The following is a 16,146-nucleotide window of genomic DNA, read 5'->3' as shown; positions in this document are numbered from 1 at the left end:
GAACACAGGGGAGCCCACCAAACAGGTTTTTTGCTAGGTTGTTCCCTGTCTACCACGTAGTTCATGTTATGTTGAGGTGATAACTCACTTCCTGAGACAGGTTTATTTATCTGAATTCTTTTAGGCAGTTAGGGAGGTAACAAGAAAAACTTTCTGAGTCTTTCGTTTCTTAAAAATAATCAGCTTAAAATAATCCTCATGTTAAAGAGACACTTTTTGGGGTGGCAAATTTTGTTCGCCTTCTTTACACTCTATGATGTTTGCACAATGACGAAATCACCTAATCATGCATTTCTTAGAACTTATCCCAGTCATTAAGCAGTGCTTAGCAGATGACTGCACAATGCATCGATTATATTTTCTACATATTATATAATATTGCTTATATTAATAGGGGATGGCTGAATCACATTAAAATGTTGAAGATAAAACAGTTTACTGTCTTTTGGAAATACTTCTTCAGTATCAGTTCAAGGGAAACTGTTACCACAAGTTTGAGTTATCAAGAATCAGGAAGTTGCATGAGATAAGCACTAGACTTTGAAAAATGTTGTTATGACTAGGAGACTATATATTTTAGCTATCTGATTGGAGAACATCCTTGTCAGAATTGTCTTGCTGGATTAATTTGCTGTATTGAGCTTCTTCATCATTTGATATGATGTCAGCTACTAATAGCACAAGTATTTTATCGTTAAGTGCTCGCGTGACTTTAGCGTTTTTAATGAGCTTGCTAGCTTTTGCTATAGTGCTGGGAAATGCCGTGGTCATTTTAGCCTTTGTGGTGGACAAAAATCTTAGACATCGAAGTAATTATTTTTTTCTTAACTTGGCCATTTCTGACTTCTTCGTTGGTAAGTTACGTATCTTTATTTAAGATAACCTTTTCCAATTATAATTTATTTCTAAAACTTTAAAATAGGCTTTGTTATTTTAAGGGACTGTATGAAATTGGGGATGATAAAAACAAAAAGCTTCAGGATTAAAGTTTCGGGGAGGCTATATGTCACTTTAGGGGAATGTCATACATCTGCAAATCAGATTTGTAGGGGAATTTTGATCTGAAAACAGTTTACTTTCTTTTTATAAAATAAAAATAACTCCAGAATAGTTCTAAAATTATTTTCATCTAAGAATTATTTGCTTCTGGAGCTATTTTGCTTATATATTAAGGTTTATAAGTATTTCTCTTTAAGTAAGCATAGTTTCATTTATCACAGTGTTGGGGTAATAGGAAATACTGTAAATGCTGGTAACCAGCACAATCAGAAAATGTGGTATTCAGGTCAATTAAATAGCATGGTTAATTGTATTTTATGATATGGTACAGAATAGTGTAAAATATTAAGCTACCTTGCATATGATATGGTATCATAACGTCATATAATTGTAAGAGATCCTAGAAATCAAATGAATCTTTCTTTGAAAACATGCAGTTTGTAATTTTTTACTGCCTGATGATCATGGTTTTTTAACAATGCTTATCATAATAAGTTAACGGGCAGAAATGTCAGCTGATGATATTGTTTTATAGGAGCTTCTAGTATAATGTAACCTGTCATTGTCTGTAGCTACATAAATGCTTGCATTTATGTTAACATGAAACAAAACTCATAGCATACTTAGTCTATTGCCTGGGACACAGTGGTTGCTCAACACATGTTAGTCCCTTTCCCTTTTGATTTCTCTGCAGATAGATGTCAATTCAAACCAAAATCACAAATGTTAGTAAAGTCCCTACCATGTGTAAGTACTGTTGGGTACTCAAGCATGATTAGATAATGAGGAAATATATAGAAGACTAAGTCTATCTCTTTCTTCAGTAAGGTTTCAATATAGCAGAGTGGATAGGAGAAGTTCACAAATGGCTATAACAGTATAGAGTGATGTGAGAAGCTTCGCAGACCTACCAAGTGCTGTGGACACTCAGAGGAGGGAGAAGGCGTGTTTGGTTAGTGGGTTCTGGCGCTTGAAATGAACTTCGAAGGATGGGTAGAATTTGCAGAGGCAGAGATGGAGAGGAGAGGAGTATTGCAAGAATTAGCAAAGACACGATGGTAGAAAATCATTGTGTATATCTGCCTAAGTGTGAGCTTCAGGCTGGCTGGTGTGCAGATGGTTATATGGAACAGTAGGGGACGAAGTTGGAGTGGTCAGAATCTGCACCGAGAAGTTCCTTGAATACTAGCGTGAGACTGGCTTGGAGTTCCTTCAGCAGGTAACGTAGAGATTTACAGATTTTTAAAGTAAGTGAGTGGTTGGATGGATCGAAGCTTTACCGTAGAGGCATCAGAAAAGATGCAGGTGGGAGCAGCAGGAGCATTGTTTCAGGGACAGCCCAGAAGCCATCTAGGCAGAAGTCATGTGCTAAGGCTCTGAGCTAGGGTGAGGGTGGAGAGGAAGTTCAGGCGGCCGGGCTGCAAGAGTGGAGCTGGGCAGGAGAAAGAGAAAAGATGAGCTAGAGATTGAGCCCTGGGGACTAAGTAAAGAACGGCACCGTTCATAGAATTAGGGAGCATTTTGGGAGTGCAGCTTGTGCTTTTGATGTAGCATTGATAAAAAAAGTTCTGGAGGAAAGGAAAATTCCAGCTAGAGAAATTGATTAGGATTCACGGCATAGAAATTACCAGGTCACAGATAAAGGCAGCTAACCAATATAGAAGTATTTAAAAAAAAAAAACAGCAATCTTCCCATTTTTCTCCTCAATTCTGCCCCCCCAGGTAACCCACATTAACAACTTCATGTAGATCCTTCCACGTCGTTCTCTATGCGCGCATAAACACATATAAATATACAAGCATATTTAGGTGAAATTGAGAATATTCTGCTGTGAATATGCTTATACCTCTCCTCCTTCTTCACAGAACTGTACAACTTATCCATGACACTCAGCACTTAAAGTTGATTATGTATTTTGACTAACCCAAAGGGAGCGAGGCCCTGAATACCTAGTGGTAGGGAGGGATGGGGTAAAACTCTACCCAACTCAGGAGAGACACTGAGTCCTGAAGCTTTTGAGCCAAGATGGTTCCAGATGAGAACGATGTGTCTCCATGTATGGCCCGATGTCAGCATCATGGCAGCTCCACCATCATGGGCTTAAGCACCACAACATACAGATGTGGTTCGTCTTTGAGAAATGGACCTGTTGATGTAGTTATTCAGGCTCCTGATGGTCCCCCTTCATCACAGGCGGGTGGGCAAAGACATGGCTTTGCTCAGGAGAAGACCTGTCAGACACAGGTCAGGATCCCTATTAATCTGCCAGTCTCATCCTTCACATTTCCCCTGCCCTTGCCAGCTTCATCCAGAGGACCACTTATTTAACACAATATTTGCCACGACGACACCAGAATTAGGAGAGTCTCCGAGAGCTTTTTGTGGGAAGATTTGAGTTTTGTGTCAATACTGTTCTTTCTCCTTTGCCATGCTTGGAAGTGTCTCTTTTGCCTCTGAGCCCGGAGGACTTCCTGGCAGTGGTGGCAGGCCAGGGCAGAGCTCGTGAGAGATTTTCCATAGCTGTAAGCCAGTGATACTCAATATTTGGGATCACGAGACTTGGGGCCTCAGAACCACGTGATGATGGCAGGGCAGTTAGGAGCATCCCTTGTGCTCAGTACTGTGGGCTTTCTGGCCGAATGCCCTCTTATTACAGGTTTCAGAGCTGGCTTCTTGTCGAGAATCTAAATTTGTGGGACCTGAGTAACTTCCCAGGCTGAATTTAGTGTTGAAAAGCAAAGACTTATTAAGGAAAAATTCCAGTGCCACCTACATTGATATAAATATATCTCATTTGTACACTATTTCAGGACAAAATACACTATCTATATCTATAAAATTGGTGTCACGTGACCAACGTTTCCATCTCTGGTACCTTCCTCACATCTACATGCTGTGTGGGCATTTACGGCCTGGAGGACCTTGTGACAGATGGTCCAGACAGGATCTTCAAGGGCAAAAGCTGGTTGCTGCTAACAGTGCCTGAACCACGTTTTCAGGATGGCAAAGTTTAGCTTTAGTACCTTCATGCCCCACCTCAGGACTCTTCTCTTTCCCTCTGTATTAGTCAGTCAGCTCTGGCTGCCACAACAAGATACCACAGATCAGGTGATTTAAACGACAGCAGTTTACTTTCTCACAGTTCTGGAGGCTGCGAAGTCCCAGATCAAGGTGCTGTGCTGGGTGATTTGGTTCCCGGGTCCCTTTGTGGTTTATAGATGGCCGCTTTCTTGCTGAGCCCTCACATGGCTTTTCCTCTGAGTGTGCTCAGAGAGAGAGCTGGTGAGCTCTCTGGTGTCCCTTCCCTCATGGGAATGACCTCATGGTCCTACCCTCATGACTTCATTTAACTTTAATTACCTCCTTATAGGCTTTATCTCCAAATACAGCCACACTGGGGGTTAGGACTTCAACCCAAGAATTTTGGGGAAGGGCACAAACATTTAGTCCATAACACTCTCTGTGCACTCACTGTCATCCACACATCCCTCTGTCGGCCCAAAGAACTCACTGGGGCTTTCAGCTCTCCCCATCATTTGACTGCCGGTTTCTCATGGAGGGTATAGCTTCTTAGCTGGCTTTGGAAAGAAGAGGCCATACCAGATAGTGGCAATTTTAAAGGAAACTGGGTTCCCTGTCCTCATCTACTCATTCATCCAATAATGGTTTATTCTGAAGCAGTCACTCTTTGAGGTCCTGGGGATATAGCAGTGACAATACAGACAAAAATCCAAGCCCTCATGGTTCTTTTCTTTCCACTGGGAGCGGGAGTGGGGAGACAGACAATAAACAATAAAAATAAGTAAATGAAATTATATGGCATTTTAAAGAGTGATCATTGTTATTGAGAAAAACATATCAGGGATGAGGGAGAGGAAGTGTGTTGGAGGAGGGGGTTGCAATTTTAAACTTTGGAGGTGGGACTCACTGAGAAAGATACGTTTGAGCAAACAGAAGGAGCTCTCTGGGGGAAGAGAATTTCATGCCCAGGACCAAGGGCAAGATCGGAGGGGGCAGGGTGGACAGTGTATCTGAGGCCATAGGGACTGGAGTGGAGTGAGTGAGGGGTGGAGGGAGGAGCAGGGGCTGAGACCTGGGAGGTGGGGGGCAGGCTGGGGTGGGCAAGTCGCCTAGGGTCTCACAGGGCACTTCTCACCCTCATTCCTTTCCTTCTCTCCTCCCCTTGTTCCTTCACCTCTTTTTTTTGTTCTTCACCACCTTTTAATATAGTCTTCTTTCTCTCACTTTTTACCCCCATTGATCAGTCATGCTAAAGGCTGCCTCCTAGTTTTACTCATCAAGTCCACTTGATCCAGAAGCATGATTCCAGAGTGGAAGTTGTAGAAACTTAGGCGTGAAAGTATCCTAGAAATATTTCAAACTCACGATTTTTGAAACTCCTTTGGAATGAGCCACAAACATTTCCACCATGCAACAAGACAGAAGAACTGAGCATGATGTTTGTACTAAAATGTCACGTAGAACACAAGGTGACAGCAGGGTTTCATTAAAACCAAAGGAATAGGGGCCAACCTCACGACCTAGTGGTTAAGTTTGGCCTGCTCTGCTTTGACAGCCCAGGTTCCTGGGTTTGGATCCCAGGTGCAGACCTACACCACTCATCAGCCATGCTGTGGTGGTGACCCACATGCAAAATAGAGGAAGACTGGCAAGATGTTAGCCCAGGGCTGATCTTCCTCAAGCAAAAACAAGGGGAGGATTGGCAACACATTAGGGCCAGCCTTCCTCAGCAAAAAAGAAAAATAAAAAGGAATAGACTAGAGCCGGTTTTAAGCTAACTGCTATTTCAAGCAGCTCTTAAGATTTTGAAAACACCCTTCAGGAAGTAGGTAGAAAAGATGATTTTACTCACTTCCCTCCCTTTAACCTTTAAGTCAGTGCTGTTTGTAATGCAAACAATTACTGGCATCACACTCTTGTTTCTCATTCTGTGGAGAAAATGAGCGTGTGTGTGGAAAAATACGTTGGGAACACTGGAAGCCACAACTCTTGGCCAAAATATAATAAACGTCTCTATTCATAAGATACTTTGATTGACCTCAGGCAAACCTCATGGCCTATTTTATACTGTGGGTGTGTGCCCATGCACACACGCACACACCTTTGAGATGGAAGGCACCATAAAGAAGCTTAGTTATTATTAAAAATAAAGTTGAAACATAAAACAAGCAGGGAGTTTGAACTGCACGTAAGAACGGACTACATCATTGCGATGGTGATTTGCCTCTCGTGTTTGTCTGTGAGCCTTGGTACAAAGGGCTGCATTCACTTTCACTAGTCCTGAAACCGCATCATTATATCCTCATGTCATAGGGTGTGGGGAGGGCACAGGGTTCCCTTCTTCCTTCCTTTCTCTTTCTTTTACCTTCACTGTTGTTCTTCATGAGAGACTAACTTAGTTCTCATATGAAAAATGGGAATTCCTGCCAAGTGCCTGATAAAATATGAAGATACTCAAGAAAATAAGATTTCAGTTAAGCTTCCGCTTAGTAGATTATGTTCCCAATGAGTAGTGCCACCTGTCTGAAATATCAATGCAATTAAAAACCCCTGCAAAGCTAAAGGAGAGGAGCCCAGTGTAGTCATTTTTCACAGGTATGCAGTTTCTCTGCTGAGTTGAATCACTTACGTATTTGTTCATTTAGTGAAGGGTAGCGGTTAAAGTCAGGGGTTCTGAAGTCACATTGCCTGGTTTCAAATCTAATCTTTCACCAACTAGCTGAGTGGACATTGGGCTAATTATCTCTCTTTCTCTCTCTTTTTTTTTTTTGCTGAGGAAGATTTTCCCTGACATAACATCGTGCCAGTCTTCCTCTACTTTTTAGGATGTGGGCCACCAGCACAGCATGACTGCTGAGAGCAGTGTAGGACCATGCCTGGGAACCGAACCTGGGCCTGAAGTGGAACAAGCTGAACTTAACCACTAGGCCACTGTGGCTGGCCCTAATTATGTCTCTTTTTTGAGCTTCAGCTTCTTTATCTGCTCACTTAGCATAATCCCCATCTCACAAAGTTTCTATGAGGCTAAGTGAGATGATATATGTAACACATTATACAATTGAGTATAATGTGTATAATTGTGGCCAGCCCTGGTAGCCTAGTAGTTAAGATTTGCTACTCTCAGCTGCCACAGCCAAGAGTTCATTTCTGGTCAGGGAACCACACCACCCATCTGTCAGCTGTCATACTGTGGCAGCTGTGTGTTGTTGTGATGCTGAAAGAAATGCCACTGGTATTTCAAATGTAAGCAGGGTCACGCATAGTGTAAAGGTTTCAGTGGAGCTTCCAGACTAAGACAGACCAAGAAGGACCTGGTCACCCACTTCTGAAAAAATTCGCCATGAAAACCCTATGAACAGCAGTGGAGCATTATCTGCTGGAAGGTGAGAAGATGGCCCAAAAGACTGGGTAGGGTTCTGCTCTGCTGCACACAGGGTCGCTAGGAATCAGAATCCATCAACAGCACTAACAACAAATATGTAACACACATAGCACAACACCTAGCATATGGTAACCACACAATACATATTAGCTGTTATGAATTCATTTAAGTTAAATGTGCAAGTCATTGGTCAACTCTAGATGTTGTGAGAAATACAAAGATTGGCTTACAATGTGGTCCCAATCCTTGGGAGAAACAAGTTAAAAGATGATGAAGATATAAAGTAGAATGTATTTGTACGTGAGAGAGGGAGAGAGGAGTAAAGTGCCAGGAGAGTGCAGATGACAGAGGAGGAGTCACTTCTGCCAAAGAATTCCAAGAAATATGACAAGGAAGTCATTCTTTGAGCTGAGTGAAAAATGAGAAGGCAGTAAATAGACTTATCTGTAGAAAAGGGGAGGACATTCTGGGGAAGAAAGAATGATGTTGGCAAAGGCAAAGAGCTGTGAAAAATGTGGGATGTGTTTAGGGGAAGGGTGACCCATCCTATCTGGGTGGATCGAGAATATAAAGATGGTCTGTGTGTATATGGTTGGAAATACAGGTTGAGACTTGAACTTAATTTGGAAAGTAATGAGGAGCCATTGAAGGTACTCTGTTCATGACAGCTGTTATAAAATGGTATTTAAAGAGTGTGTAGAGAATCTTTCCCGAGTTTTTTGATGAAATACCATGAATTTCTAAATTATAATCAAGCCATTTTTGGTCAATTCAGATACATCATTGTGTTGTGTACCTATGCCTCTTTGTATTCATTGATATGGTTTTTTTTACCCTTATTTTTTCGCTGTACAGGTATGATCTCCATTCCTTTGTACATCCCTTACACGATGTTTGATTGGAAGTTTGGAACTAAAATCTGTGCATTTTGGCTCATTATTGACTATCTTTTGTGTACAGCATCTGTATATAACATTGTACTCATCAGCTATGATCGATACCAGTCAGTCTCGAATGCTGTAAGTCAAAACATTCATTTATCTTCCTTAGAAGATTGTATCCTTGTAAATTTTGCATCTCCAAGCAAACTTTTTTTTAAGTATGTTTTGTTTTCTTGACAAACAAATCTTAGAGGAACCTGATTATCTTTTTGTTATCAGACACAAAGTTCTCATTGGCCCTTAGTGAACATTTTCTGTGTGTAATTTGGATGAGTCATTCCCATATGTACCACTAAAATGGAAATACAAGCTGAGCTATCAGAAATGGTACACTGAGTCCACAGTAGGTCAGATATGCACGAGGTTCACAGGAGGTTTATCAGTTCTGCTCCTTAGACAAATTGAGACATGATGATTTTCCTCAGGATGGAACTTGGTGGGCAAGTAGGAGGAAAGGCTCCCAGACTTTGAATGTCGTGAGAAAATCAATTTTGAACGGTCACAGGAAAAGACAGTATATAGGGAAGCTACAGGTTATACAGTGGGACTAACCAGAAAGATCAAGTCCTGGTCTGAGTTTAGGACCCACGCAAGAAAGTCTGAACTTACCTTGGAGTAGCCTCTTGACAAGTTAGTGACAATTCTTAAGCGAGCTAAAGTTTTCAGCATTAGAACAAAAGAGAAAACAAGATTGAGGTAAGAAAGGACAAGGGTAAAAGCGGGCCCTAGAAATGTGGGGCCGTGATCTGAAATGGTTGAGACCTAGATGGGAAACTCCCCCACTTCTGAGTCCCAGGGACGCCCATCTTTGGGGAATGACTGCCTGACAGGGCTTTTGCTAAGTGCTGGGATACAGAAATGGATCAGCAGAGTCTCTATTTTTGAGGAGCATCATAGTCTAATGTGGAGAGAGATCCCTACACACAGAGGTCCAGTACAATGGACTAAGTGATGTGCTGGAGTTGTTGAGAGGACAGTGGCAGCTCTGGCCTGGGAGGGCTGTGCTGCCTGGAGGCGGACAGGATTGGGAAGGTGGATTAGCTAAGGCAAGGAGAAACAGCTGTAACAGAGATGCCAAAATGCCGAGGTTCAAACAAGGTAGAAGTTTATTTTTCTCTCACAGGACAGTCCAGGAAAGATGGAACGCTCTGCTCCAGGGACTGAGGCTAACGGGGTGGCTCTGCATCCTCCAGGCCAGAGATCAGCCAACTTTTACTATAAAGGGCTAGATAGTAAATATTTTTGGCTTTGCAGGAAACTACAGTCTCTATTGTAACTGCTTAAATCTGCTGTTATAGCACAAAACCAGTCATAGATAATATGTTAAAAAAAAACAGGACTTCACTGTGTTCCAATAACACTTTATTTGTCCAGCCACGTGGGCCACATTTGTTCCATGGACAGTAGTTTGCTGACCTTTGTTCTAGGTCGTTATTCTCCTCTGCAAGGTCAAAGTCAGATTGTTATCACTCCAGGTTCTAGAGAGGAAGTGCAAAGGACAGAAGTTCAGGGCAAAGGATTTTCTTTTAACCAAGAAGTGCAGAATCACACAATGATTCCCACCCACGTTTTATTGGCGAAGTTTAGTCACTTGGTCCCACCTTGCTGTGAGGGAAGCTGGGAAACATGGTCTCTAGCTGAGCTACCATGCAGCCAGGAAGAAGGGGAGAAGGGATGTGGCGGGACAGCCAGCCATCTCCACCATGTGGTATTGGGTACTTCTCTGGCATCTGAGGCCACTGCAGTTTGTACTGGACAAACTACGGAGAGAGTAGAGATCAGTTTGGATTAGCAGTTCAGAGGCTCATAATCTCTTGTTTTTCAAACTGGAGGTTTTGACCCATTATCGAATCACGAAATCAGTTTAGTGGTTTGTGACTAGTCACTTTTTTTTTTCATGAAAAAATATGGAAAGGAGCAGAATAGAACAGAGCCAAAAAATTAGAGTATCAAACATCACAATACCTTGCACATAATAAAGGTAAGTATTGTTTTATGAATACTTTTGTCCATATACTTCTTTATGATCTAAAAAGTATTTCTTACTTTAGGTCACAGTCAAAATATTTGAAAGACGCTTCACTAATTCAGAATATTTCCCAGTTTTACTTAAAAATTTTCCTTTCTTTCTGGGTTAATATTTCTTTTTAATCTTCACTGGATGTCCCTAGGGCTTCATTCACTGAATGTCCAAGCTCTTGCATCTACCTGAGGTTTGTGGGAAGGTAAGAGAGAGCCTCCCCAGGTAGAAGAAGTGCTTAGAAGTTACAGAAAGATGAGCAGTGATGTCCAGAGAGAAAATGGGTGGGATTATTGCCTGGTCTCGCCCTGAGGAATTTCCCTCTGCAAAGACCTTATTTGCAAATGAGGTCACATTCATAGGTACTCTGTATTATGACTTCAACATGTCTTTTTGGGGGATACAATTCTACCCACAAAAAAGGCATTTAGAATGGCTCTGCGATCCCATCTCATTAACACCAGCAAGTTCCTGCACCTGCTCTGCTTCACAAAAGAAACTAGACTGAAGAATGTTTGGGTATCTTATTGGGGCATGGAAGGAAGTAGGGTAAGAGGATGGACATGTTCTGTAGTGGGTGGGAACTGGGCCACAGATTGATTCAACGAGGCCACTCCAACTGGTCTGGATGCAAGCAATGTTTGAGCTTTCTATCTGTTAAAAATGCTATGCAGAGAAGAAGAGATTAGCATCATCTCAATTCCCTTGCATGTTCATCATCCCATTTGACCTTATGCATAATAGAAAAGAGATCACTTTCCAGCATATTGCATCATATCATTACAAAGGCTGAACAGAGCAATTAAAAAACTAAATGCAGTTTCATGACCATCTGGGTATTGTTACCATCTTCATAATCATTAGATTTAGTGCAAGAGATGTATTAATTAGTGGCGTGAGAAGTAGAAGGCAAAAAAGCATATTGTATAGGGGAGCTTTTGGTCAGCACCATGTGCATTTTAGCTTAGCCTCAGAAATACCAGTAGTTTTGGGAAAAAAAACCCCACTTCCTTGGAGTTTTAAAATTAACTTAGTTTTTTTAAAAACCAACTTCCTTCTTACCTCTAGCCATTTGGTGAGCCCTTCCCATTATGTACAACCCATCACAGAAAGACAGTGCTGGATAACGTTACGCCCTTTTAATAAAAATGAGAAAATGTTGTAGAAAAAGACTTAAAAACTCACAGAGAAAATAGTACATGAGAGATGGTGGAAAGCGAGGCATGTTCCAATTTCATGGATAGACCATTTCCTTTCAAAAAAATCAGAGAAACATGGAACATTTGAGCTAGAAGAAATCTTGCTGATCAAAAAGAGGTTCAGAGAGGTTGCCTGTTCCAGGTCCCCTTAAAAAATTCTTAGTTCATACCTTCATCCTGCATACAGGCTGGTTAGTCTTGGGCATCTTTAGATTTCTTATAGAAGATATTCCTAAAGATTTCAGGATCTCTCAGATATCATGGGTTGTGTGATCTAAGAGCAATCTTCGGTCATAGAATCTTCTTTTGCCTTATAGAAGACTATCCTTAGGACCAAGTGGAGCTAGAACATTCTCTGCCCTTACAAAAAGACTGTGGCATTCACCACAGCCATGTCTCTCAAAGTGGCTGGATTTGCACCATTTTTGTCTGGTAGAAACATTTGTAGAAAGAAAGGATTTGGTAATGCTCAATAGCACTGTAGTCTTTCTCCATAGTTGGTTTAAACTTCTTTCTTTTTGTGTTTCATCTTTTGGGAATAATGTAAGTGTTCTTCTTTCTCTTTTTGACCTCACCTTGAAGTCTCAGCATAAACGGCAGAGTAGATTCTTCCTGAAAATTGGAATCAGAAAAGCCAGTGGCTTTAAAACTTTTTTGACTGTGACTAGAGTGAGAAATGAATTTTACACTGTGATTCAGTACTCACATTTCTTTTTCTCTATGTATATCGATATTCCCAAAGCAAAAGTTTCGTCAAACAATATATACCCTTATGATGTGTGATGCATTCTGACATTGACTATTCCATTTCGTTAGAAAAAAAATGCTGCTCATGACCCACCAGCAGACTGAGAAACACTGTGAAAATGTGCACCCAGTTTCAGTTGTTTCACGGTTCAGATTAGTGTCTGTGGTCTAGGAAAAATTGCTTTCGTATTTTAGATAGTGACCTTGACATTTTCTATAGGGTCAGAGGTTTAACTTTGAAGGTTACAGTCTTCCCCTTGAAAGCCACTAAGAAAGTCTACATCTTGGCCCAGGCTCCACTGAAATTGAACCCTCTGTCCTGGCCCACATCATGTTACCCAGGCCCAGTTAAAGTCCCCACCTCTTGCATATCCTTGAAACTCCTGCAGGCTTATGGTTTGTGCAATCAACATACGTTCATTATATCGAAATTTATTTGATCTCTTTTAGATATCTTACAGAACTCAACACACTGGGATCTTGAAGATTGTGGCCCAGATGGTGGCCGTCTGGGTGTTGGCCTTCTTAGTGCATGGCCCAGTAATTCTAGTTTCAGAGTCTTGGAAGGAGAAGGAGAAAGGTTGTGAACCTGGATTCTTTTCACAATGGTATATCCTTGTCATCACATCATTCTTGGAATTCTTGGTTCCGGTCTTCTCAGTGGCTTATTTCAACATGTATATTTACTGGAGACTATGGAAGCGTGGCAATCTCAGCAGGGGACCAAGCCACCCTCGAATCGCTTCTTCTGTCTCTTCCAGTAACTGTGGATGCTCATGCAAGTGTAGACTGTTTTCAAGCACATCTCTTCCTGAAGTGAAGGAAGCAGGGGAAGCAGCGGCACCCCTTCATTCCAAGAAACAGGGAAGGAAGAACAGTCTCTTCTTTTCTTTAAGAACCCAGAATAGTAATATAATTGCTTCCAAAATGGGTTCCCTCTCCCCGTCAGATTCCCTAGTTCTTCGCCAAAAGGAACAGCTTGAACTGCTCAAAGCCAGGAAATTAGCCAAGTCACTGGCCATTCTCTTAGCTGTTTTTGTGGTTTGCTGGGCTCCTTATTCTCTGTTCACAATTGTTCATTCAACTTACCCCTCAGATCAGCGTCCTGAAACAATTTGGTACGAAATCGCATTTTGGCTTCAGTGGTTCAATTCCTTTGTCAATCCTTTTTTGTATCCATTATGTCACAAGAGTTTTCAGAGGGCTTTCTTGAAAATATTTTGTAGGAAAAAGCAACCCATATCATCATACAATCAGTCAATGTCCTCTCAAAGATAATTTTATTTCTTACATAAATTTTAGTCTTAATCTCAACAAAATGAATTTGATCGGGCTTTCATCTTGTACATTCCATTCTACCAAAAAAGTTCATAAAATCATAACACTTGAAAACTTAAAAAAAGAGGAACCTGAAAGTCAATGGAAAATTATTCCAGTGCATAATAACAGTATAATTATAAATTGACAATATAACATTTTTATAAACTCATAGCCACAAAAGCACTGCATTTTCCTTCATCATCACCTCTTCCTTCCTCCTCCTGTAGATCTTGATATAACAATGATTGTGAAAGTCAAAAGTTTTTGTTTTCTTTCTATATTCAGTGTTTGCTACAGTCTTAAGTGAATTTTTCTTTTTATTTTATAGTGATGAAAACTTGTCAAGTTTTAAAATCATTCCCTAAAGTACACAATAGAAAAAGAGCTATATTACCCTCTTTTCTGGGGGTGGACAACTCTGTTATGATCAATGGGCAGGTGAGTTGGGGTTTGAGCTGGCAGGAGCAGGGAGTGAGGGTGCTCAGGAGGAAGAGTGGAGTGTACTTCCGGACTCTATGTTCTTGATCCCAGAAGAGAAGGAAGTGTGGGATGGTGGAGGAAAGAGCAGGTCACCGAGGTCTCAGAGTTCCTCAGTGAAGTCATCTCCGAGGCCCAGCAATCTAGGGACAGGCAACTGTCACCAGTGGGTTTCCCTATTTCTTCCTGCCCCCTTCTCCCAACTTCCACATCAGCTCAAACTCCTCTGTGAGAAAATATGGAAGAAAGAGAAAGGCTAAGAAATGGTGAAAGGACTGTATGATTAAACCTGATGTACCTGGTAGAACAGTCACAGAACTAGTAGCTGTCAATAATTATTAATAAAATATTGCTGTATTTATGTGATGTCTCTAACTCGTGTGTGTAGCATTTTACACTTCAGCACTCAGAGTGATTCTTTATTCTGAAGTTAGAATAGGTTATACCTTACTGACAAGTCACATTTTATTAGTGTTATGGCATTTTATTCTTTTTGTCATTATTAATTTTTTTCCCCCAGTGTTCTTTGCCTGTCTTTGTCATAACATCTCATTTTGGCCTCCTAGTTAATTTCATTTCTCCTATAAGGTTTTATTGGTGTTTCTTCTACATAGTTTAGTCATTTTCATGTTTCTTAGGCCTTTTAAACCTTTGGTTAATTCCAAACACTAAAATATGAAAGTCTTTTAAGTATAAGTGCTTAGAAATGCACAGAAATTTTATATACTCTTATCCCTTACGTTAAGTTCAAAATAGGAAATACATGTTAAACATTCAATAGTAATTTGAAAAATTTGAGAATTAAACCCTCATAAATGCAGAAGTTTTTGTAAAGTGGTTACTTGTCAGCTGTTGGCTTTGAAATTTATAAATTAGTTGTGAATTTCCTCTGATCCCTGGAGCTTTGAATGATCTTTGAATGGAGTGGCCCCATGAAAACTGTTCCCAATTGAACCTCGCAGGAAACACACCTAAATATTCATATGTATTTTCTAAAATACAGAAAATGCAGTACATATTGTATTTTATTCAATCTAAGATGTTGTCAGTGTAAGACATACCGTATTTCATTTACCACTATAAAAGAGAAAATGCTGCAGATTGTCTCTGACAGAATGCGTAATAAATCTCATTGATGGTAAGTTCCGTTCTTGTTTCAGAGGTGTTGAAAAATGAGCAATGTGTGTCTTAGAAGTGATGAAATATGATACACGTATGATAAATGAACAGAACAGGGCTAATCCTCTATGGAATGAGAGTTTGCATAAATAAATACTTTTGATTGTACATTCATATGTTCATTAAACAAATGTTTATTTAGAGTTCATCATGTATTAGCTACTTAATGTAAAGATGTCTGTGTACCTTGCCAATAAGATTTAGATTCCCTGGGCAGGAATTTTACTTTGGGGTTCTCTTAGTACAACGCACCCATAGGTGCTCAGTAGACACTTATTGAAAAAGCATGCATTAGGCATTTTCCTTAAAAATGGAATGGAAATCCTAGTTTTTAAATACAAGTCTTTTAAATGTGCACTGGAGGAGCTTTAAAATATGTTTTTTGTTATAATAAAAATAATATGTACTTATCATAAAAAGAAAAGATAATAACAAAACAATTCCTAAACCTAAGAAGCAGCCATAATGATTAGTTTGGTGTAGATGTTTCTAGAGAAAAAAATAATATAATCCCATTTTCTGGGAATTCATTTTTGTATATCTAAACTTCTTGAGATACCCTCATATGAATCCTTTCAAAAAATGAAAGCTCCTGTTCCAGTATGAGTAATTACCATCCCTCTGCCCCAAATATACCTGGTGTATAAATACTTACTAAATTTTAAATAAAAAATATTTAATTTTAAATTAAATATTTTAAATAAATATTTTTAAAAATTGTAAATACTTATTAGCTCATCTTAAACCGAAACCCAACTCCACTGACGTAGTTGGAAGAACGTCCCTAAGAATGTTGATTCCTAAGTGTTGGCTTCAGTTGGCCTGTACAGAAATTGATTGGAGAAGAGTGAAGACAGATT

The 16,146-nt window shown here is 40.2% G+C and overlaps 1 protein-coding gene across 1 annotated transcript; it reads left to right on the top strand.

Moving 5' to 3' along the window:
- The first annotated feature begins 661 nt into the window (after positions 1-661).
- Positions 662-13,588, top strand: HRH4 (histamine receptor H4). Its single transcript, XM_046670865.1, has 3 exons — positions 662-854; positions 8,259-8,422; positions 12,761-13,588. Exons 1-3 carry the CDS (start codon positions 662-664, stop codon positions 13,586-13,588), a joined length of 1,185 nt encoding a protein of 394 aa, XP_046526821.1.
- The last annotated feature ends 2,558 nt before the right edge of the window (positions 13,589-16,146 follow it).

Source organism: Equus quagga, chromosome 9, assembly GCF_021613505.1.
Source record: "Equus quagga isolate Etosha38 chromosome 9, UCLA_HA_Equagga_1.0, whole genome shotgun sequence".
Classification (NCBI taxonomy): domain Eukaryota; kingdom Metazoa; phylum Chordata; class Mammalia; order Perissodactyla; family Equidae; genus Equus; species Equus quagga.
Note: the sequence above shows the minus strand (reverse complement) of the source record. Positions and strands in the feature narration are given on the sequence as shown.